A 24,435-nucleotide genomic window follows, 5' to 3' on the forward strand; every position below is an offset into this window, starting at 1 on the left:
GCCTTCATCCAGCACCTCTTTATTGGTTTTATTCCCATGGAAACTGTCCTGCAATCATAGGTGGTGTAAAATAGCTGGTGTGTGGACTTGTTTTCTGTTGTTGTTTTCTTAGGTCTGCTGGCCTCTGAAAAGGTTTATGTGTGAATGATTTACATGTCAAAGCCCCTCTCAGGCCTGTGGTCCCACCACCATGAAGAAGGAGCCACTGTAGTTACATTCTCATCTAATGTTGTTGTGAAAGGAATTTGATTTCTGTTTACATTAACATTTCATCAGAAATAATCTCTATTCATACTATCACATCTGAAAATACACCACAACACCATTCACATACAGCGGCCGTGTGCAGAATTTAACTGCACAAGAGCTGCAAGAAGGGATAACATGGTCAGTAACACCTATAATTTGTTACATGCTTGTTGCATTCACCATTGGTAGCTGAAGAAAATGCCATTTGTTTTCTTCAGGCAATGGTTCATGTGACCAAATCAGGAACCAACGTGGGTATCTCATTTATTGTTTCCAGTAGTCTAAGCCGCTGCCTGTTCAGACTAAAAATCAACCCTGGAGGTTTCTAAAACGGAGTCAGCAGCTTCCCCAAAAGTCTCCTGTTTAGCGGCTAAAAAACTGTGGAGTAAAGTTGATGCTTGGTTAAAAAAAGTGTAAGTAAATGTGATTTGTCTTGGACAACTCAATCTAGAGAAGCATCCCCCTGCCTCACATTTTTTGGAAGGATGTCTGTTGGCCTTTGAATCAGTTGTTATCGATTCAGTACATATAACTTACTCTATGGTGTTTCTGTGCATTCCTGTGTACGCTTTCAGAGTGTTCAAGGGGATTTCTTCATGAAAATGTATCTTTTAGTTGCTCTCTTTGTTTCGTTCAGTATTCCCTCAACTTTTCAACCTCTTTAAGCATGTGTGAATCGTAATACTGATGTATACCTTTTGTGGTTTTTGTTTGAGACATTGAATGCCTCTGTCTGATTGAATGACACCCTGATTTAGCAATTTCCCTGCGGGCTCTGATACCTACTTTTAGGAGTCTTATGAGAAAAAAAGGAAGATGATTTTGAATACATCTGTACCTGTTCCATCTGCCACAAGGCTCTCCTCAGACGCCCATCAGATCTTAAAAGCAAAGATTGTCCCATTTCCTCCTGTCTGTTCTGTTGTTTTCTTTCTTTTTAAAACCAAATAGCTTCTCCAGATGCATATTTTCACGTGACATTAACTCTCACATTTTCTCCGCTATGCCTACATTAGAACCCCCACTTCTCACTGCCTCTGTCTCTTATTGTTCACTCTGTGCAGGGCCAGCATTGTGCAGAAGAGGATAATCAACTTCCAGGATGAAGGCCCACTTACCAAGCGGATGTGTGTGAAAGGTAGGTGTCCATAATTGACGTGGAATGAATAATTTACAATGAATTTCCTGATCCTTAAATCCCATTGCTGGTTCTCTTCTCCTCTCCCCACTGTCTCTTTTTGTTTGTCCACTTTTTCTCTATTTTGTCTCATTCTTGATTTTGATGCAGGGACATTCCCCTTTGCTATTTTACTCTGACATGTGAATGATTGTAAATGAGTGTGACCCCCTGGCTGTGCATGACATTGGATGCCACGCTGAGAAACAGATCAAAAGAACCGGGCTGCACATTCTCGCTTTTCCTTATGCCCTCCCTCTTTTCCTCCTTTTTGGCTCCCTACTTTCTTCAACCTCCCATCTCCTGTATAATGGGTACCACTTTCATCTTCTCCTTATACTAATGAGCAATCTCTCAAAGCCCATCTCATTGTGTTCTGTATTTCTCTCTCTGGCTTGTTATGTTTTTCACCCCTCTCCCCTCCCTCATTTGTGAACAGAATCCCTGTACGGAGATGCCACAGATAAACCTCTGCTCGACTGCTGTGCCTGTGGAACAGCAAAGTACAGAGTAACCTTCTTTGGGAACTGGTCGGAGAAGATTCATCCCAAAGACTATCCCCGTAAGCACAAACTCCTCTGCTGTCCTTCATGTAACCTTAGCTTTATCACACATTTTGGGATAAGTCTGGTAAATACTGTTTTCTTTTTTGTCATAAAATCCAATCCAAGCACCATCAGTGAATTGGTCTCACTAACAAGTCTAAGCTGTTGTAGTTAATTCCAAAAACAATCATGCCATTGTCCACCACTGTTTTCCACATACTATTAGAACACATGTGAGAATGACCTTTATACATGTTGACATTAAATGTTCATAATAATGAACATGAGCATTATTGATTTTCACTTAAATCTGCATACATGCACATTGCTGGTTTCAAAACTAACTGGCCACAACTGCAGTTGCGATTAATACTATTTTCTAGTTTGAGTAACTTTTGCTAGAAATTACAGGATCCATCGTCTTTAGAATTTACTTCTGCATTTAAGAAAATATAAAAACAAAATAAAATCAAAATCCAATAAAATCTAAAAAAAATAATTACGCTGTACTATTTAGTTGGGCCCATGTCCCAGCCACTAACAAGGCGAAGCCAGGGTTTATGATCTAAACTTCAGCCAGCTACCAGGGTGCAATTGAGATGCTTTGGCTTTATGTCATCCATCTATATATTCAGTCTATCGTTGCAAAGTGTGCAGAGATGGACTAATTAATTGTTGAGATATACACAGATCGGTGGACAGAAACCAACAGGATATTAACAGTCTTTTCCCTTAACTTTGACTGTAGCCACCAAAACCCCCTGGATATGTCCCCCACATGTGGGTGGGGTAGACCTGTTACGTGGCTCTTAGTGGTCATGTGGGTGGTGAGCTGCAGTACTACACTTGGGTGTGATGCGCATATAACCTTGAGATGCACGATCAAGATCTGAATAGACTCAAGGATTACACCAGCTCTCTTGTCTAAATCAGGCTCTCGCCGGTCAGATCAATATGCTGATTAGAGTGGAGTAAGATAAACCCTGAAATCGAACAGAGCCCTAAATTACTGTGTTATGGAGGGAGCAGTTGGTTATACACTAACACACATACACACACCTCGCAGGTGGATCAACTTAGAAGAGAACAGGGCAAGCCATGTGCTTTCTGTTTCATCTCGACTCTTAGGAGAATACAGTTGGATTTCTCCTTGCACAAAGTCATATCCTGGGTAGCTACTTATTATGACACTGCACATATTGAACTGTACAATATTATTTGTGTTCTTACCTTTGGCCTGACTTTGCTTTATTCGTTTTTAGGATTTTTAGTTCCTGATTTATGCCACTTTGTCATGTCATCTTTCTATTTTTAACATATGTCCTTCATGAGCAGGAGCCATAGACCAGTTAGGTGACACATATTCAGAGACCAAAAATTCACTGTGAAACAGGCCAACAGGAACTTTTTTTTTAAACTGCTGATATGATAACCTTGACAGTCTTTTTTCTTTCTCTCTTTTGTCCCTATTGTATGTCATGCAGTGCATGGCTATTCAACCTGAACTGCTATTTAATGAGATTAGCAAGAAAGAGAGAGAAAGACAGAGAGAGAGAGACGGAGAGAGAGAAAGAAAGAGAGACAGATCCAAATTACCACATAATTTCTAGCTAGGCACAGAAACTGTCAAGTTGTTTCCACATCAACCCTAGTTACTATAAATGCAGTTCACTATAGCACAGAATCATCATCAACCATTTACCATAGACAGCAATTAGAAAAGGTCATAGTTCATCATAAAAACACATTCAGATCAGGCCCTAAGAGACAAGTGGGGAATCCTTTTCCTTTCAAGGACAATTCCAATTTTTGTAAAATCCTCTGAGAGCCATACTATTCCACACTGTATATATATAGGATTTTTTTTAAGGTTTCAATGGTTCATCACAGAGGAATTAAGTAAATGTGCTAGCCGGAATCTGGGGTAATAACAGTCAGTGTGAATAGGTTGCAATATCCAAGAGCAAAATTGGATAATGAAAAAAGAAACATGAATGTTTTGGTTTTTTTGGGGGGGAAACAAAGGATATTCTGTGGAAACACAATACCAAACACACATCTATCCATTAAACTGGACCTTAGACTATGAAGCTTCTGTCATGGAGACAAAAAAAATAAGAATCAGAGACGACTATTAACAAAATAAGACATCCAAGAAGCAATTAAATGTGTCACAGATTATAAGAAATTCAGCGATCCTCCAGGCCGAAGATAACTGTAATGACCCAACCTGATAAAGCTGATATCTCAATAATTGATCAATTCTTGAAATCTCTGAATCTTCCCTCAGGAGTAGACCACTAGAATAGGGCTCTTACTGAAAGGGGTAACAATCAGAGAACCAGAATAACTATGCTATCTTCTGATTAAAAGCAAACAAAACACTTGGATCTGATAGTATCATCAGAGAATCACACAAAACCTTTAAGCCTGAGTTAATGCTTTAACTACACCCTGAAATGGGGACAGAAGCCTCAATCATGAAATAAAGCAGTAATATCAATGAACCCCAAAGAGGGCAAGAATAAGAGGGAAAGCCAATGTCTATTTTAAATACAAACTATCAATTATTGTTTTTCATTTTCACCAAACAATTTAACATATTGTCTCTGAATTAGTAGACACAGCACATGAAAAACAAGCACATAATAATAATAGGCAAATACTCCATGTAGTTGACTATGTGAGTGAGGAAAATACCAGTACAGTGGTGATGCATCTAGATGCAGAGAAGCCATTTGATTTAGTTGGAGTAGAGCAATTAGGTTTCAATGAGACATCAGTACAATTCATTAGATCAATATACACATCCCCCACAGCTAGAATAAGGATTAAGGGCCATCTATCCCAACCTATCAAGCTAGAGAAGGTGTTTCCAAGGGTCTCCTCTCAGCCCTGCCGTTATCACTTTCTTTAAAGATCATCTAAACATAATCTCTCAAAAAGTGAGGAAGATAATATGGTGTGGCAACAGAGTTTAGAAACCTAAACTTGGAAAAGATAACAGTGCCATGAACATGTGTTTGCATACCCGGCTACCGAATGAGCAGCAGCCTCTGTGGGGACTAGTTCAGATAATGTATGGGTTAATATGTAGCTGTTGAGCTACAGTTAGAAAAAGACTGATATTAGCTATTGAGTAGATATTAAATTTAAAACATTACTTAACCGGACATATTGGACAATATGGACAATGTGCCCAGTTAACGTATAGACATATGCACATACATCTCTTAATAAATAACAATCATCAAGTATTCAGGCAAGCAACAGTATAAATAGTATTTCATTAAATGGGCCTGATGCAGCTAATAATAAAAGGCTAATAATTATAGAATCATTATCCACAACAATCCACACTCAAGTATATACTTTAATGTTATGTCATATTTTGCCCTGTAAAGTTCTGCTTAGACAGATAGAGCAAATGATTTTAAAGGAGAGAGGACTGTAGTAGGAGCTCTGTGGTGTCAGGTAGGAGTGTGTGGCACTGGTAAATGGTTACATGGTTCGAGGGCCAGAATTCTGTCAAGGATGGCAGGACCGGCTCTGGGCATGCTGGGACGATCAAGATTTTATTAGCCCTGTATGTCTCTTTACTGGCCCTCTAATACGAGTTTACTATCAAGCCTAATGCAAAAGTAGCACACAGCAGCGAGTATAATTAATCAACCCCCACTGACCTCATCCATACCAACCCTATGGCCTATTTGATTGAGCCTCACTTTGACTAGATAGGTGGTGTAATAGTGTATAATGGAGAAGTTGTTTATGTAAAGGATTAATAATGTAGAACAACTATAATCTTTCCACTTGGTGAGTAAATTTGATGTCTTCAGAAACTATAGGCATGGTAGACTCGAAGGGCAACTATAAATGTTTTGTTGATTGTGGCTATAAAATCATCATGGTGCTTTTAAGGGGGTGAAGCTGGACGTCTTTCCAGCCCATGTACATGATAACACACTGGGCAGGGGGATAATATGAAAGTAAATCGGGGTAATAAAGGCATATGAGACTTTCACTCTCACCTGCAAACATCAACAGGGAGTCCATTAGTGCTAGATGAACAGCTGTACTCCATTATTTATTATGACTGATGGAACAGTCCACTGATATATAATCATTTCCATCTCTAGAGCTGCCAGAGGGAAACATATTTGAAAGTTGAATGATGTTAAGACCCTGTTACTTCAAGGTACAGGCTGAGAGTGTGGAAATAATTGATTGTTTTGTTGTCTGACTTCACCAGGTCGTGCCAATCACTGGTCAGCCATTATAGGCTCGTCCCACTCTAAGAACTATGTGCTTTGGGAATATGGTGGCCTTGCAAGTGATGGAGTTAAACAGGTAGCTGAGCTGGGCTCCCCCGTCAAAATGGAGGAGGAGATCAGACAGAAGGTAAGATTGTCCACCGCTGACTGACTCATGTTTTATATGAAGTTAAGTGCCACTGAGTCAGTGATGCACCTATTTTTGCATGAAATGTGGTCATGATACTTGCAAAATTCACAAATATTCCTCTTCCTTTATTGCCTTGAATAAAACTGGTAAAAAGTGGGTTGTATAACACCGCAGGGGCCTAGGAGGGTGTTCCAGGGTGTGCACACCTAAGTTCAGCAAGGGATGAATTGCTTTGACATTGTTGTCCAGCTTGATTAGTGCTTTAAAGCATCGATGCTATTCTTAGCCTTTTCTGTACTTGTGCTGTGTGCATTTCAGCAATACACAAGATCTGGGGGCACGTGCGTCTCTAGGACCTGGTTTAGATGTTAAAAGAAGTGGAAAGAAGGAGCTTTTGCTGCGCCTTGTATCACTAAAAAGCTCATCATTAAATTCTTACATATCAGTTCATCTTTGATCATCTTTGATTGTGTCTTGACATGACCCAGGGTTTTCTTCTAGATTTTTTATTTATTTTTCTAATTTTCTCATCTCTTGTTTGTGCTGTCTCTCATACGCTTCTATTCACGATTCGTTTTCTGTTACTTTGCATTATGTGGGGGAATGTCATGTTGTCATTGGTTTAGGGAGAAAGCCAAGATAATGCAGAATTATGGGACACAGTGGTTTCTTAGGGAGAAAGTAGGAGCACTGGTTTTGATACAGCTGATGTCCCTATTTAAATGCTGAAAATCATTGTCAGTTAGTCGCAGAATCATGCAGCCCTAGTTGCATACAGGAGGTAGCCATTATTTTCCTCGGTAACTTGGTTAAATTGTAATTGACGCCACCTTGGATGAGTTGTCCTACCTGTTGTGCCCTAGGGACAATTTCTGTTTCAAACTTTCTGTTACAAATTAAATTGTAATTTTTGTACAATTGTTGTACTCAATTTCTCCCTTCTATGCCTGTCTTCTCTTCATTTATTCCACTAGTAACTTGGTATATCTTTTGTCTTTGCTGTCTCTCTCAGCCTTAAAATAACCCATGCTGGCAGAGCAGATGTTCCTGCAGAGTGCTTATTGTTGGTTAATATAAGACCTGGAGTCACAGCAGATAATGAGAGCATAGCGTGAACAATGGGGTCTCTGTGTCATTGCTGCTTTCTTCACTGCTATTACAGCATACACTCTTTCTATTTCTTTTCATATATCTCTCGGCCTGTATCATTAGATGAGTTTCTATTAAGCTTTGAAGTGAGAGTGAAAGTGTAGGAGATTTGATTGACCACTGCAAAAAGTATGATGAAACACATCAATTTGCCAGTTAATGTTGTGTTTGCAGTTTGCTTGCACTAATTCCTGGAGCACATGATACAGTTACTGATCAGTGCAAGTGCCTTCCTAGAGATAGAGATAGCGGTTGAGAATTGTACATGATTATCAGGATAGAAAATAGTTGGATTGTACGATATAAGTCCTTCCTCATATCAGCAGAAACAGTGAAAACTCTGAGCAGGAATAAATGAGACATTTCCTCTGCACCCGCCACCAAGTATGGTGTGGCTCAAGCTGTGGGTGTCGAGAATAATTGCTCAATCGGGAGGTGAGATTGGCTGACTGAATAATACAGGTTGGTGATTACACAAGTGATCAATATAAACCTTGATTGGTCCGATACTGAGCTGCATGGAATTATTCACTGCCTGGAAAAAGCCAATGAATAATCAGCATTTTTCAATACTCGGTACATTGCCAAAGCAGTGCAGTTTATGTTTGTGGTAAGGCTGCTGCACATTGGAGGATTATCAGGCCAATTTTGGAACCGATTTGCCCCTTACGACAATTAAACAGGGCATTCCCGACTGGAGGTCACTCAGTGCAGATTATGTGCCCAAATAATCCTGAAGTGTGAGGGGTTTATAGAATAATCTTAATGCTTCGATTGTGTCAGAGCTGAAGAGTCACCATCCAGATGCAGAGTACTCGTATAGCTGCCACTAACAACAACAATATATCTACAACTCACCACCAGCTCGCAAAATGTGTATGTTCTCTCAGCCATGACTTTATCCATAGTTTTTTTTTTTCTCATTCGCTGCAAACAGAACACACAATGTCAGTCCTCCATGTTTGTTTTTCTTATGAAGTACATTCAATCAATTACGCGAGTGTTCCACACTCCAGTTCAGAAGGTGGCAGTAATGTACATGCAAGTTTCTGTGAGATTTCAATCCCCACTCTGACGTTCTGGGCAAATCGTCCAGTGTGAGCGTTCAGAAGATTATAAGATTAAAAATCAGTTAAATCTGTCATGTCTGTGGTCTCCCATGTTTTTAAAATCGGTCAAGAGTTGAAAATCCTCTAGTGTGCAGCAGACCTTAGTGTGTTTGTTGCTCATGTGTGTATTGGTGCTGTAAGTAGGTGATTGCACTGTGGTTTCGTAATGTTATCTCAAGACATGGGTTCTTTGTGCTTGACATTCACAGCTGCTTTGATATCTAGAAGCTAAAAATGTTTTATTGCCTCCGACAACTTTGGCACACTCTCATTGTATCCATTTTTCTACAAATGAGCAGCACCGACAGTCTGTTGGTGCCCTTGGGGTGAGGAGGCCGGGTGAAGGAGGCTCCCTCTTTTGAGCCATGCAGGGCTTCTTGGTAAATGCTGACACAAACAGAAAGCTGATTCGCTTTTATGTCAGGTGGGGCATCGGGGGGAGCAACTAGCGATGAATGCAAACATTGATATTCATAGCCAGGCTCCACTCCAGCCAAGAGGCTCGCCGATCAGAGTGTTCATACAAAGTTCAATTTGAAGAGCCAAGCAGGTATGCAGACCGCGCAGGCATGTGGGCACACACCGACACCCAGAGCCCCTCTTTATCTTGCTCATGTCAAGTCACAGTGTGATGGCTTTGTTTTATATCAGAGTTTGTCAACCTTTAAGAGTTGGGACATGGGTGTATTGTACCATTTGTCTTGCTGCTACTGCTCATCAGATGTGAAGGTTAAAAACTGCCTTTCGTCTGAGAATAAAGGCATTGTCATGAGTGAAACAGGATTTCTTCAATACTCAAAATTTAAAAAAACTCTTCAGTATGGTTTTAATTGTGTTGATAATCATGTAATGCTACTTCCGTCATGCTTTAAAATGTGTCGTTTTTTCTTCAGTTTTTTATCAGCATGTATAGTTTCAAAAGTCTCTGTGTGTTTTAGATTTTTCTCAACAATATAGATATAAGCACAGCACAAACACAGCATTTGAGGGGTACTAGGCTACTTCATCTTATCTTAATTAATGGCGAACTGTAAGTAGCCTAATTTTGGGACTGCGATATTCTTTCATAGTTGTCGTACTTGACATAGGTCTTATTTCATCATGGTCTTAAAAAATTCTTTAAAGTCTTTATCATGCAGAAACCCTGTATATGACACCGCAGAACTTAAAACAATGATAGTACTTACATATGTATGACCATGCACAAATTGCCTAATTCTATTTGCCCATCCCATGTAGGAAAGCTGCTATGCCTGCTCATGTGACGTGTAATAAAAAAATATGATTGCATGTCAGAGCCTCCTCCACAGCTTTCACCCACACAGAGTCAGGACCTCTGAACCGTACTCAAGCAATCATCACAGTGAAATGGCCTGAGTGTGACCATTACTACCCTTTTAAGAATTCATGTATGGAAATGAACAGCATAAAAATGCAATTCTCGCTCACAGGAGAGGGTGCTTTGATATGATTAATGATAGCTTGCCACCAAAGATGCAGATCAGATTTGTGTTTGTTTACCTCTTGGTTTGAAGTGTGAGTTTTAGTGCACACAGTGTGAGGAGGTAAGTGACAGAAAGTAATCAAGTAGCCTTTTTTTCTTTTTACAAATTATCATGGCAGCAAACAGATGTGCAATACTGTTTCATTTGCAGAGTACAAATGCTCTTATCAGAGGACTTGGCAGCACAGGGATACAGCCGTAGTCCGTTGTTGTCGTCCCTCTTTTCATGTCTGAGGTGATTTGTATATGCATTCAGTCATTACAGAAGCTCAGTGTGTCACTAATGAGAAGTTTAATGAGACTGTCTCTATGGACCAGCGACCGGGGCCAAGGCCTCAGACGGATTATGAAATCTCCCATTTCCTCTCGCAGCATGGGGCGTTTTTCATTATTGCACAGTACAGACGCTTACAGAGTCCTTTATTAAACTCAGCTCCGCAGCTGTGCCACTGAGCAGAGACAACGTTGCTCAGGATGGAGCCAAAGGAGACATCACAGATTAGTGACAGGAAATACAGACCTGTGTCACTTGATACAGCTGCCGTCCTTGTATCGTTTATACAAGGATACATGTGCAGGTGATACTTGGAATCTGAGTGCCTCTCGGGATGCCTCTAGATTCCTTTTTGATTGCTAGAAATCAATACAGGATATTCCTGTGCAGGAGTTATGTCACATTTTTTGAAACTGTGTGGCAGATATTTTGTCACAGTCAAACTACCAGGTTGATGTAAAGCCTTTTCTCAGCTTCAGGGCTGACTTGTACATTGAGTTTGCAAGATGAGCACAAGAACTACAGTTGTGATGGAATAAGGTTTCAGTTTGTCATTTATGTTCCTCCCGCTGCTCCTCTTTCTGTGCACTTTGCAGAAATTCAGACAGTAATTTAGTAGGTAGTTCAGTTGTCATGAGAACAGCAAAGTCTACCATCCATAAGTGGGAGGCCTGCAGTCGGGAGCATGGCTCAAGAATAATAGATATGCAGACTCTCTGAATGAGCTGGTGTGTATGTGTTTCTCTTTGAGAAAAAACTGCATATCTTCATTCACTTCACTGAAATCTGTATTATCTATTCAATTTCCTTCTGAGGCAACATTGACCTGTAAAAATCCTCACCAGAGTTTGTGGCATAAGGGACAAGAGTCTCTGTGTTGCATTGATCTAATGAGATTGAGAAGGCGGACGAGATTTCAAATAAAAGAATATTATTTAATCACACCAGTTGAGTTTTTTTGTGTTATTGCTGTCTGAGGAACACATCCTAGGGTCCTTTGCAACCATCTATTTGTCATATCTGAGTTTTAGCAAATCACAATGCCACACTTAACACAATGTCTCAGAGAGAAGTGGTTAGGTTATTTCTCAAAAGTGTGCTTGTGTGTGATACATGCACACATTTGCCTCATTTGTTCCAATCTGTGCTCAAATGAGAAAAAAAAAAGGTTATGAGCACAACTTACCTTACAAAAGCACCCTGTCTTCTGACTAAGTATTAGTTGACATTTTCATAATGAGCAAGTGTTAATTTTTTTTTCTTCCCACTGCACATGCCTCCTATCAGACCAACAGATCAGAGGACTGACCGAGGGGCTCAGTTATTTTCTTGCACCATTAAGTTTTGTAATGTCTTTTTAAGAACCCATCTTTCATCAAATAGCGAGAGATCACATTGTTCTTCACCTTGACGTCATTCACAATTGGTGCTTCAACCCCCGCATTTGATTAATTCCTTGGTCAACTAATTATCTCCAGCCTGGGTTTATATAAGAATATCAGGTGGTCTCAGCAGCGTGCAAGCATGTATGATACATCAATGAAATGAAACTCTGCTCTGTATGACGTCATTGGCATTGGGACAGAAGTGGCCTGCTGAAAGAGGGTCAAGTTGTGTTGGAGCTGGGGGGTTTGGATTCACAGTGGTTCAGGCTTTTTCTCTTGAGTGCCTCAAATCCTGTCTCAGCCATGTTCCAGTATAATGAAGAACACAGAGGAAATTCATCATGCAGTCCTGAAGGAAGCCATGTACTTAATATTTGCCAGAGGAGTGGCTTGTTTTAAATTTAATGTAGATAAAGCTATGTTAAACATGCTGAATTTGCGATGTATTACTTTTTATGCACAAAAAAAATATATGTTGATTTTTTGATTTTATTTTTGGGCATGCATATAACAGCTAGGATTGTGGAACAAATCACAACCTCGATTTTGGTGCAGGCTTTGTACTGAGATAGCTACCCTTCTTAACGGCAACATAAACATTACCACATATGCCTTGTAAACATTACATTAAAATTCTGGCAGACACATGACTCTGGCAGTATTCGAAGCTAGCCTACAGTTAGCTTGTATCTACCTCAAACTCAAGTCCATGCGACAATAAAATGCCTAAAGTTAAACGGTCGAGTTCGCTACCCGACCCCAATGCCTACGATTCGAGTTTTTTATTGTGTTTTGTGGCTTTTGTCAGCATGCAATGACAAATTCCACAAGGGAACTCTACGCAAGTTTCTACGCAACTCTTGCAGGCTACTTTAGCCCACAGGACACATCGGAGTTGGTTTCAGGAGCTGTATTGTCTTCATTCTCATTTCTCTCACACACCATTTGTCATGTTCCTTGTATTCTTTGTGTATTGTTCTGTCTGCGTGCTGGTGCATGAGTTCAGATTTGTCACAGTGGTAAAGTAATTAGCTAAAAAGAGACCTCCCAGAGGGAAGAAGTCTTGACCTATGTGTTTGCATCCAACCTTGCCAAGCCTTGGTGGACCATGCCAAACCCCAGTGGATGTAAAAGCATGCAGACATTCTCCCTGCTCGTCACCAACCCCCCATGGCCACTTCTCCCTTGTTACACCACTCTTCTGCTTTGTTTTATGTGTGTCCTCTCTGTTCCCTGTTTTAAAAAAAGCAAACACCAGTGTTTAGGAGGGAATTATTCTTTAATTCTGGCTGGCAGTCCACTCATGGCCTGTCAAGTCAGCTTTATGAGGCTATAGCAGAGATATTCCTGTTTAGGAAAACAAAGCTCTCAAAAACCTAAATGCCTGCCTTGGTTCCCAGGACTGTTATTATGTTTGCCAAAATCGAGCAGTACCGCCAGAGGCATGCACATTTTGAAATGCAGTGGGGGTTAGCCAATATGTGCTTTGTGTGTCTGTGTGTTTGTCTGAGTTTATATTTGCAAGCAGTGTGGGCATATGAGGGGGTTCTTTATTTTTTCCTCGTAATGAACAAGTCAGAGAAATGTGACTTTATCATAAAGACAGCACCAGGCAACAAATGCCTCCTATGCAGGTGTTTTCATGTAGATGGCATGTGTCTCTGGCTACTATATGATTATGTCCATCTTCATGCACATCTATTACATGTGTCTGTGTGTGTCTGTGTCTCTGTGTGTGTGCCTTAATGTTGACTCAACCAGACCTTGGTGCAGCCGACGAAGAGCTACAAACACAGTCACAGGGATAAAAGCCGGATTATTCTGGAATCTCAGACATCTTGGCCGGAGGCGACTTTGATAAAGCCATCGTAGTGTCCAGAGAGCTGACTGGAATAAGAGAGTGGTAGCATGCAAAGCAGAGGGGCACAGACACTACTGCTCCAGTCCATCCTGTTAGTGCTTCATAGCAGAGATTCAATATATCCTTTATTTGTCTTGTTTGAATATGCCAGAACTTTACTCTGAATATTTGAGTGTTCCTGTGAGTGCAAGATGACACGGTTTAGGGAAATTGATATTTTAATTTATGCTAAAGAGTCAGATGTTTGAGTGAGTGTTGTATCTGTGGTCTCTTAGGGAATCTTTTATCAGTTATAAATCAAGCCTATTAATACTTTCATGTTTCACAGTTTCATGTGTTAAGCTGCATGTGCTTTGTTTGGGAATTTAACACCAGGGTTCAAATCTATGCATCACCATCTTTTAATTTGTTTGTGTGTGTTGCTGGTTTGCAATTGTTTGTTGCCAAAATTGCTACAGCCTGAAGTAAAAAGTGAAAAACATGCAGAGAGAGATTGGTTAAAAATAATGAGAGAACCAGTCAGTGCTGAGCACATAGAGAATGGTACTCAGTAAATTGCATATCAACTAGTCCCCATATAAAACCACATTTAATTTCACTAGATCCAGATTTTTAATTTGGCCTGTACAATCAATATTAGTCCCCTAAAAATGTCACATACATTTTTTTTCATCAAAATCCATAAATTTTGTCTCTGAAGCTGCTTTCAGACATTCACTGAACTGAACACGTTAGCAGAAAGTTGGAGAATCAGATATGAGAACAAGGCAAGGGATCCCCCACTGGATGAAAAAAAGAAACAAAAAGAAAACAAATATCTTCTGGTGAGAAAGCGGTGACATACATGTAGCAAACACAGGCAAAGATGTGTCGAGAGTTTGTGGTGATAAGAGCCGACACAGGTGTCTGTGTGTTGTCAAGAAAATCACATGATCTCCACAGCGGAATGAATACATCACTTCCTGCCTCTGTCTGCACCACCTCTTGCCTGAATAATGCAGAGGATTTGTTACTGTTGTGAATGCGTCTGTGCTGATAACCTCCCACTGCATTGTGCATGTGTGAAAAGCAAAAGGTCATGTCTAAAACTTGACACATTGACAAAAATTTGAAAAGCACCCGGTCTCGCAATGTTTATAATAAAACAAAGAAAAAATCCTGAATTTGCCAACCCTTTGGCACCAGAATTTAAAGGGTTCTTTCCTGACCCATGCCACATCTTTAAACCAAGTTTCATGGTAATCCATCCTGCTGTTTTTGTTTTTTCCGTGCCCACAATCCCAAACAATGGATAGGGGTAAAAACATACCTTCCTTGGTGGATGTAATAACCGAACAGCAGAGTGGTGCAGGCATGGTTAAAGAGTCATTTGTATGAGAGCATAAATGCCTCTAAAATGCTTACTCAGCTGATAATCAGTGTTTAAGCTGAAGGAAAGTATTTATTTTCCATCTCATCCGTAAGAATCTGCAGCCAGTGTGGTTTACTGCACATTAACATGGTTAATATTTGGTGTGGTCATTGCAAATTGCATGATGATTTACTCCCCTTAATGGAACCCGCATAGGGTCGTCCAATTTTTTCTTAAGCAGATTCTACTGTATCAACTGCGGTGGTATGGAATGGAGACTTATTTTTAAAAAAAATCATCATACAACCAAGGCCAGCTACATATAATAAAGCCTCGTTATCTGTGCGATCTTTTATTCATGAGGTGGCTTTGACAAATCTGTTTTCAGCAATGGCTCTTACCTGTTGTATTGGCCTATGTTAATGAGACCATGGCTCCAAATGTCCCCCATTCACTGCAATCTCCATATCATTTTGTGGTTTGGGGACCTAATGTCCATCAGTTAACACATGACCACATAAATATTTCTGACACACAAATCTAACACAAGAGCAGCACAGCTCCATTTCTCCTGAGATTTTTTTTCCTCAATATTGTAGCCAAATGTAAGCATATTCTCACCCACATTAGGCTTGTCTATGGTAAACACTATAATAATCTGTTACCATCACTGTTATTAGTCCACAATAGCTTTTCATAAGTGTCAGAGAGACTGCAGTGATTTATTATCCAGAATCAGTTTTTCTACTGCTACAGCTTGTTCTAAGTCTTGCTAAGGTTGCTGCTTATTCCATTACTTTTAGTGGAGCATCTTTCATTTCATTAATGTTACATTATTTTTCCTCAAATGCATTAAGAATCTCATTACTTTGTTTGTGTGTGTGTGTGTTTGTGGGGGGGTTGCTGTACACAAACAGTTATCATAGATACTCTCTGGGTATGATTCCTCTCTGCCTGAAGAGAGAACTAACAAAGACTGAATATTTGTTATCAGCTTAGGCTGCCATCATATTGTTATTATATTATTATATCATATTATTTCACAGGGCAGTGAAACTGTCTGGCCCCTGTAGCAGCGTATTTAAAAGTTGGCATGTCTGCTGCAACCATGGTGTTGCATTCATAGATATGTAATCTTTCTATACACTGTACATTGTGGTGTTATTAATTAAACATTTAGGATATCTGTGGTAGCTGATCATAACATTATTAAATATGATGAATCCTTTATGTACTGTCTGTTGGGGCAACTGAACACACATTAAATATTCTGCATACAAATGTAGCTCTGACAGTTTATTTAGTCTTGCATACTGTGTATCTAAGCAAAATAATGTTTTGCCTTTAGCATGTTTTTGTGTTTTGATTCTTTTCCCCTTTGGAGGTAACACTGAGTTAATGTCTGCTGTGAGTTTTGGATTGAATTATGTATTATTGTGTCTTGCTGTGATATACAGTGCTTCAATAAGGATGCTGTTATATATATGGATTATATCTGGATTTAATTTGAAAATGCAATCTTCAACCCTGAGTCAGTAAAGTTGCGTTTTCTAAATGGTCGTGTCGGTTTCAGGATCATCACACGCTCCGCACTGCGGTACGTCTTAGCCTCATGACCACTGACCTTCTTACAGTGCAAGTATTCTGGAAGTAAGAATGCAAGTTGGTGAGGTGTAAGAAAAGCCTAGAAAAGCGACAGGCAGCCTGAACTGGGTCATCGAAAGCACTTACCTCAATTCATCGCTAATAATATCCCCTCACCCTCGCCCAGGTCTGCCGGAGTTGCCTGTATGATGATGGCTCTGGCTGCTTGATGAATGAGTGTGCCGGGCCTGCGCTATACGTAGCATAAGACTGCACTGCAAGGCTCAGAGATTGCCACAGCGGACAGCCACGGTCAGCAAATCAATTCCCAACTCTCTAGAGGATCAGTCAGTCCTTACAAACTCATCTGCCGTAAGCGCGGAAGGTTCTCTTGTCACCATGTTTCCTCTGCTCGCTGGCGAGATGTTCTCCTGTCTCGTTTCTGAGCAAGATTGGTTTGACTGGGGCAACTTCACCTATGCAGTATCTGAACTGCGGCTTATTCTGCAGGGCAGGATATGGGAATGTCAGTGGAGATTTAATTAATACCTGAAGGCTGTGTAAGCCTTTACGCTATGTGCTGATAACAGCCAGCTTGCATCCCATTGGAATTTCGTAGCAATTTTTTGTGACTATTAATAGATTGTAGTATGTGCTGGCACAGAAAGATCAGAGATTCCTGAGCGTACCTTTGATTACAACATCAGAGGAGCTCCTATCTCATCCAGGGTACAGGCTCCTTCAGACAAGCGGGGCTTTGGCTTGCAGGGTAGGAAACAGCTCTTATTTTCACATAATGCTCATGTGCTGGGGAATAGTTTGATCCTTTTGAATATACCAGCTTCATTTGGCTGAGTAGAGTCTTTCTAACACATAACTAAACACTAACGAAGTTATGCAATTATGAAATAAGCAAAGGACTATTTAGTAGTTTTAAAGTGTTCAGAGAAAGTTTTGTACAGCAGCTCACATTGTGTTTTCACAATAAATCCTGGAAAAGCTAGCAAGAGTTACATCCTGTTGCTAGTAGCCGAGTTTTTCCCTAACTTGCTCGCTAACCTCTTGCTCATCTCTGCTTCGGGGGTGTTTGCAGGCAGGTCAGTTAGTGACAGAATGGGTGCACCAGCGAATCATTTCATTCTGTGTTTTTTTTTTTCTTTTTGTTTTTTCCATAAGGCTCCATAAGATGTATTGATGGCTATCGGGATGAGGATTTCAACAAACAAGATAAAAAGTGTTTTAGAAAGAATTTATCAACCCTAATTTTAAGTAACCAGATACATAAAGCAGAATCTCCTTCTACATTTTGCATGTTTCCATGCCACAAAATTCAATGTCAGCTTGCTCTGATATATTGTGGTGGTGATAAAGCTTTTGAATGACTTATCTGCATAGTTCTGCGCTCAGTGGGAATATAGTTTCCTGATAATGTTAATGAGATGAAAACAGGTATTTGCATGGTAATTAGCTGTAATGATCTTTTTAGCATGATGATTATACAAGGATGTGCCATGGCTGATATTCCAAATGGCTGTGAAGAGGCAGAAGCTCTGGCTGTAATTGCGTCACTAGCAGGTCTTCTTGCTGTTGCAATGAGTGAGCGAGGATGTTATCTCCCTCATGTTGTTAGCATAGCCACCAGAGGCTGAAAATAGCCATTACTATAATTTTTCACCAGAAACTGTGAATGATATAGGTAGTTTCCGTAGCAGTCTCCCCTCTGGTTTTGCTTCTGTGCAAGGCTGCATCTTTCTTGGCATGAAGGATGTTAAAACTGTTTTATTTGTACTGGGAACCTGGTTTTCTGCACTACCTCGTCTGTTTTCTGGAGCAAAACATAGGGAAACATTATCATCATCACTGTTTAATGAAAGCTCAACCCCAACGAGTCTGTGTAAAATAAATATTTCATAGCTAGCAGATGCGTTCCAGGGACCTTGTTAACTCTGATCAAAATTTAAATGCACAATTTCTAAATCCCCCCTCACACACACATGAACACAGAAATTTATAGTACCTCAGTTCTTGCTTTTAGTACACTGCTGGGGGATAATTTACAAATGATGGACTGCTAGATTGTCTGTAGTTATGGCTGTTATGCGTCCTGAATTTATACAATGCTGTACACAATATATGAGTTGCATCAAACAGTAAATAATTAAAATGCAAACAAAAGACAAAGTGTGAAGCAATCAAACATCAAACATATAATCACACAACAAGCAGAACTCACACAATCACTTCCACTAGTAATTATCCCAAGTTCAGTACTTGTAAATGACAAATGATGGGACACTTCTTTCTGCTTTCATTATGGCAGTTGTTAGTGGTGGCCTGACAGTAACCTGATGCATTTAGTCTTTAAGGGCTTATGTATGGATCAGCTATGTTTTCCTCCAGTAGAGATGCACCATGATGCTCTGGAGACTGTGTGATATTGGATTTTGGAGATTTCCCTGTTTGTTGTTTATTTTGAGGTGTTCTCCAGCACGGGATTACAAGCTTCATTGTGATGTTATATCTGTTTGCATTTTGCTTTGTAATGATCAAGCACTGATAACCACGATTGTCGTCCCTGGAACAACAGAATCTGTCGTCTCAGCAAGTCCCCTTAAAATGACATACTGTATGTAAACAAGCCCTGTAGTGGCCATTGTAATCATGTGGGAGCACAGGCGCAGGTCAGATTGTTGTTATAAGGTATACAAGTGCTGAAAACCATTTTAATATAGTTTTACATCTCTATCTCATTACATCACTGTATCTCTGTGTAGCTAGATGTCTATAAGAACAGAGCCTTTTGTTGCTGTTCTGATTGGCTGACAGTTTTCTATGTGACACACTACAGGTCGTTACCTACTGTGACCTGGTAAAACTCACTGGTAAATTCAAACAGTGATGGTCAACCAGCAATGATGATGAACCAATCTGATGGTTAAACTCAGACTAAGATGCTCCAATATTTCATTATTGTTTTTTATAACTTAAGCCACTTGTCACTAAAATGACTATCCATGGGAAGACAGTACAATTGCATATTGCCTTGTCTTATAGCTTAATAGCTTAGAAAATGGTGACCTGGGTTTTGTTTTGGAAATAAATTTGGATCGAGAGTTTCAAGACTTTCATAGTATTAACAAAGCACAGAGACCTGTTTTATAAATAATCAAAAACAACATGGAAATATCTCTTCTTTCAGATGGGAGCTCTACAACGTCGCAGATATGAGTGGTTGGGGCAGGCTTTTGACAGATTCTGTTCATTCTGCAGTGAGAAAGCACACAGACATCTATATGACTGCCTCGCGACCCGTACTCATATTAACTGTCCCCAAAGTCAGTGTAGCAAGCAGACAATATTAACACTGTGACTCTTTCTCTAAGCATTGCATTTGCAATGATGCCAGTTAAATACCGTTTATTGCCTAACAGGGAATTACAAATGCTAAATCAAGCATTGCAAATGAAGGTTCAGTGCGCTTCTCAGAACTAAATGGAAATTATTCATGCAATATGAATATTTTCCCTCCAAGACAAGAGACTGTCATCTACACTGCATGATGTGTCTTTTCTAATGGATAGAAACAGTCTTCTGTTCCGGAATATTACTCCACTGAGCTTTTTATAATATGAGCGGGATCATTAGAGTAAGCACACAACTTTAAAAAGGAAGCTGGACTCCACATGAGCCATAAATAAAGATGTACATGTATTGATGCTGAGAAGCCTGAATTTGCCAGCTTCTAAGATTAACATTCGGCAAAGAAACCTATTGAATCTATAACCTTTTAGCATGTCACTCTCTACAAAGAGATTTTAGGCCTTAGTCTTAATTGAACTATAGTTTTATGTTAGCCACATGTTTCAGTTAAAAATCTGTGCAATGTTAAATAAAAAGGTGCTCCTGAAACGCTAACATATTCTGTTCCATTACAGTTTGTAATTGACTTGGCTGTTACATTCATTAACAGATTGTAAATTCATGCACGTTTGTCATCAGTGCACACCTGTGTGCTCCTTCCCCACTGGAACTGAAGGTGTTGTGATTTTAGCGTGTGTTGTATATTTGTGCAAAGTGCTGAGAGCTAACGCACAATAACAACAAGCAGCACATTTTTAAATGTTTGCAAGCCTGCAAATATGCTCAATGTCTGCCCATTGACCTTTAGAAATTGTTTCATGATTTAAAAAAGAAAGGCCCCAAAACATATGTAACATTACATATTCTGCAGTTATTACAAGTTAAATACAAAAATCTTTTGTAGACCTTAAAATCTAAATCATTACCTGTCGTAAAGGCCAACTTTGTTAGATGTGAAGCTGTATAAATTAGTGACACATGCATCAGTTTTCCCTTCAAATAGTGTATGAAGTGATTTTATAAGTAGGGGATAATTTGGTTGCACACAGACACTTTCTCTGCAGGCTCTCTTTGTAAAGCCTTAATTTTTACAGAAGTAGTCTATGCAGATGTGTTTTCCAGATACATTTCTGAACTTCATATCCCCCTCAGTATAATTTACCATAAGCTCCCTTAAGTACTGCAATCAGCAGATGTTAAGACTGATGTATGATTAGTCTTTCGCTGTGGCTGTACTTTCTTAAAAATAGCCTTAAAGAGCCTACTTTTTTATGAGATGTTCAGTGTCTGAAATGCAGAGTATTGCTCTTAAATGTAACTTTTATTGCTCAGTTTTGAACCTTACGCCTTAATTTTAGCTTTAATGTTCATGCTTCATCTCCTTCTAATGTGTGCCCATTTGTAATGCACTTAACAAGTCTTAGCCATATACAACCACGAGAAGGGCTGCTTAGGGACCAACATCTGCTATGACTGTTGACTAGTGTCCTCAGAGTGGAGTCTCTCCATTGAACTTGATAAGAAAATGTGTATTAATTTTGTGGTGCAACTTGTAACAGTAATTCATGTCAAAGACGGGTGTTTCTTAGTAAAACATAATTAACATTTATATTTTTATTTAGTATGTATGTATGACTCTTTTATACAGCACTGACATTATGACTCATTATAGATTAAATGTAGGTTCTGATAGATGTGTTTAATTTATACTAGTGTCTGTAAACATGCACACAACTGAGACCTGTCAACTGAAGCAAGGCCATCTTAAATATGCATGTACTGTAGGTGACTGTATTGTTAATTATCTCCACCCTGACTTCATTGAAGTGATTTCTGCCAACAAAAGCATGAAAGAAAACTTCTGCCTTTTGCTGCAGAGTCACTCACTTTTTTAATAGTCCATCCTTTTCCTCCGTAGTTTTTGCTTTCTTGTTTAAATCCTCAGTGCTATTCATCATCACATTAAGAGTCACTGGGAAATGTATTTGCTGAGAATTTGACTGACAGTCTGTAAGATTAGTAATTAAAGGAGAGAGGTTTTGAAGAGGGTGTTTGAAGAGTAGAAGTTTAAAATTGTGACACTATGTATAAAATGTGACATTGACTTTAGATGGGTAATGAAACTGCATTTTAATAGCACATTTATATTGCAGGTTTTTCAAAAAAGTAGTGCAGTCAATGTGAAGTCAACCTGAAGGAAGGTAGGACAAGAGAAAAATGTCAAATTCTATGTCAAGTGGCTAAGGTTTGTCTGCCATAAATATTTAGCTTTTTATTGGTCAGTCTGGTCTAAACCTCAGGAAGGTGTTGATGCTCAAGAGGAATTTGTTTCAGGAATAGTAAGCTTTGAAAAAAATGTAGTCTTCCGTATGGCTTCTCATATTCTATAGCGGACATCACAAATTGTTATTTTCTCTCATTGGCTTTTCTACAGTTGATTCACTGAGTAAAGACATTAGAAAAAGTGCATTTATAAATGTAGCCTGTAACCCTAAAAAAATATTTAATATCAAACCAAAGGCAGATAAATTAAAATAAATATGCAAACACAAACAACTTTTCTTCTTCTTCTAAAGCCAAAATGTAATTAAACACTGTGACACCCGCCTTCACCCAATGGAGGTGCATCACTTCAGAAGAAGAAGAATGATTCTTTTAACACTTATAGCTGTGATATGCTGGCAGCATGTCCTCTTTCTTTTACAGCATATCCACTCTATTTGTAGTCCCAGTACATTCACCCATAGAAAATTAATTCACAAAGGGGAAATCTCTGGCACTGTCAGTACTGATTTCCACTCATAGATCTGCTAAAGCAATTCTAAGTGTCAACAGCAAAACTGTCGAAAGCAATTTTCACTTCTGCGTGTCTAGTTTTAATGGTCGATATTTCACTATATACAATATTCTAGCAAGAACAAGTTCGCATATGATTGGCCCGCTGTTGTTTATATAAGATAGTCATCCAATGGAAAGATGCTAAACCCCAGAAAGGTCAAATTCAACCTTTACGGTAACGTCAAGCATCATGGTCACTGGAACATGACATCAATCCTGTGATCTCTTTCTCAGGAATGTGCTGAGGATGTGTGAAAAACAAGTATGCGGTATTTTTAAATCAATAAAGTTACAAAGGTTTACAGAGAAGCAGAAACACATGAACAATCAATAAATGATCTTTCTTCATGCTGATTGACAGAATGTAAAGAACAGCTTTATGTGTGTAATGAACTTTCTAGGCTTTATGAACCTTTAACTTTATAAACTTTAAAAAAAAATAAAGGTCAATCAACAACTCAGCTACATTTGAACCTTAGAAACCTCACATAGATAAGATGTAATACAGGGCTGTTGCATTGGTTCAGACAAGGCTGAACAAGTATTAGATAAACTGTAAGATTACGTAATCATTTAAAACAATTAAAATTATGTTGTGCTTGAATTTATATTATAAGCATGGAAACAAAAGCTTTATCTTTAACTCTAAAGTTAATATGAACCAATAAATGTGGTACCAGACGATGAGGTTAGGCTTGCAGCGGCTATTCTTCATCCTGAAAAGGTGGTTGAGATGAGACTTTTAGCCTGACAACAGCTGCCAGTCTTCTGTGATCCCCTACAATAACTGACACTGCACAGAGTGCCTTAGCTGTCTCCATAAGCCTCGTTCCTATAATGTTTGTAATTTAATGTTTTATTAAAATAATAAAAACTGTCTGGACATCTGCCCTTTGGGACCTTTCCATGTGTTTGCCTGCACCGGATGTTACAGAAACGGACAAGAAGTTACAGAGCTTTCTGCTCTTCCCAGAAACAATGTGTATCAGCGTCACCTGAGGACAGTATTGTAACGTTTGGGCCAAAAGAAAATGCACACTTTCAACTTTAATGACTAAAGTGAAGTACAAACAAATCTTTTTGTGTTGTTGTGTAAATTTTAAAAACGTCATTCGAAGACCAGCACTCAGAAGTAAATTAAGCAATAACACCATAGATGACCCTTACAAAAATTCTGTATTAGACCCTCCATTACCTTGTTCCACCTCATCACTGAAGCAATGAATTGCCTGAGAAGCACAAAAGTTCCCCTGTGGGCATGAAGAACAGCCAGTTATCCTGGTAATGGAAATGAAGGAAAAGAAGATCGGTTTGCAAAAATTTTTTTAATGCCAATGTGAGAACCGCTCACATTGCTCGCTTCGTATTACCTTGCTGATGCAGTATTTAAAGACTATACCCTCAGCCAGCCTTGAGCCAATTTTATGGCTGATCTCCTCTGTTTGAGGGACTCTGACAGGTCAATTCCACCGCAACACGATAGACTTGGCCTGTGAGAATCTGGGGCCTCTGACAATGATCCCACTTCCAGCACAATGTGTTGCTATTTAATGGGTCAAGAGCAAAATCAAATACAATTTAAGGAAGAAGCTATTATGCATTAATACACTGGTTACATCGATTTAAATATTCATCAGTTTCCTGG

At 39.3% G+C, this 24,435-nt stretch overlaps 1 protein-coding gene across 1 annotated transcript in view; it reads left to right on the forward strand.

Annotated features, from left to right (window-relative positions):
- The window catches only part of spon1a (spondin 1a), a 62,990-nt gene that overhangs the window by 13,081 nt on the left and 25,474 nt on the right, over nt 1–24,435 (forward strand). Inside the window, exons 4-6 of the mRNA XM_020098654.2 lie at nt 1,314–1,387; nt 1,866–1,988; nt 6,224–6,372. Coding sequence (XP_019954213.2) covers nt 1,314–1,387; nt 1,866–1,988; nt 6,224–6,372 — 346 coding nt within the window. The remainder of the gene's footprint in view (nt 1–1,313; nt 1,388–1,865; nt 1,989–6,223; nt 6,373–24,435) is intronic.

Source organism: Paralichthys olivaceus, chromosome 1 (assembly GCF_024713975.1).
Source record: "Paralichthys olivaceus isolate ysfri-2021 chromosome 1, ASM2471397v2, whole genome shotgun sequence".
Classification (NCBI taxonomy): Eukaryota; Metazoa; Chordata; class Actinopteri; order Pleuronectiformes; family Paralichthyidae; genus Paralichthys; species Paralichthys olivaceus.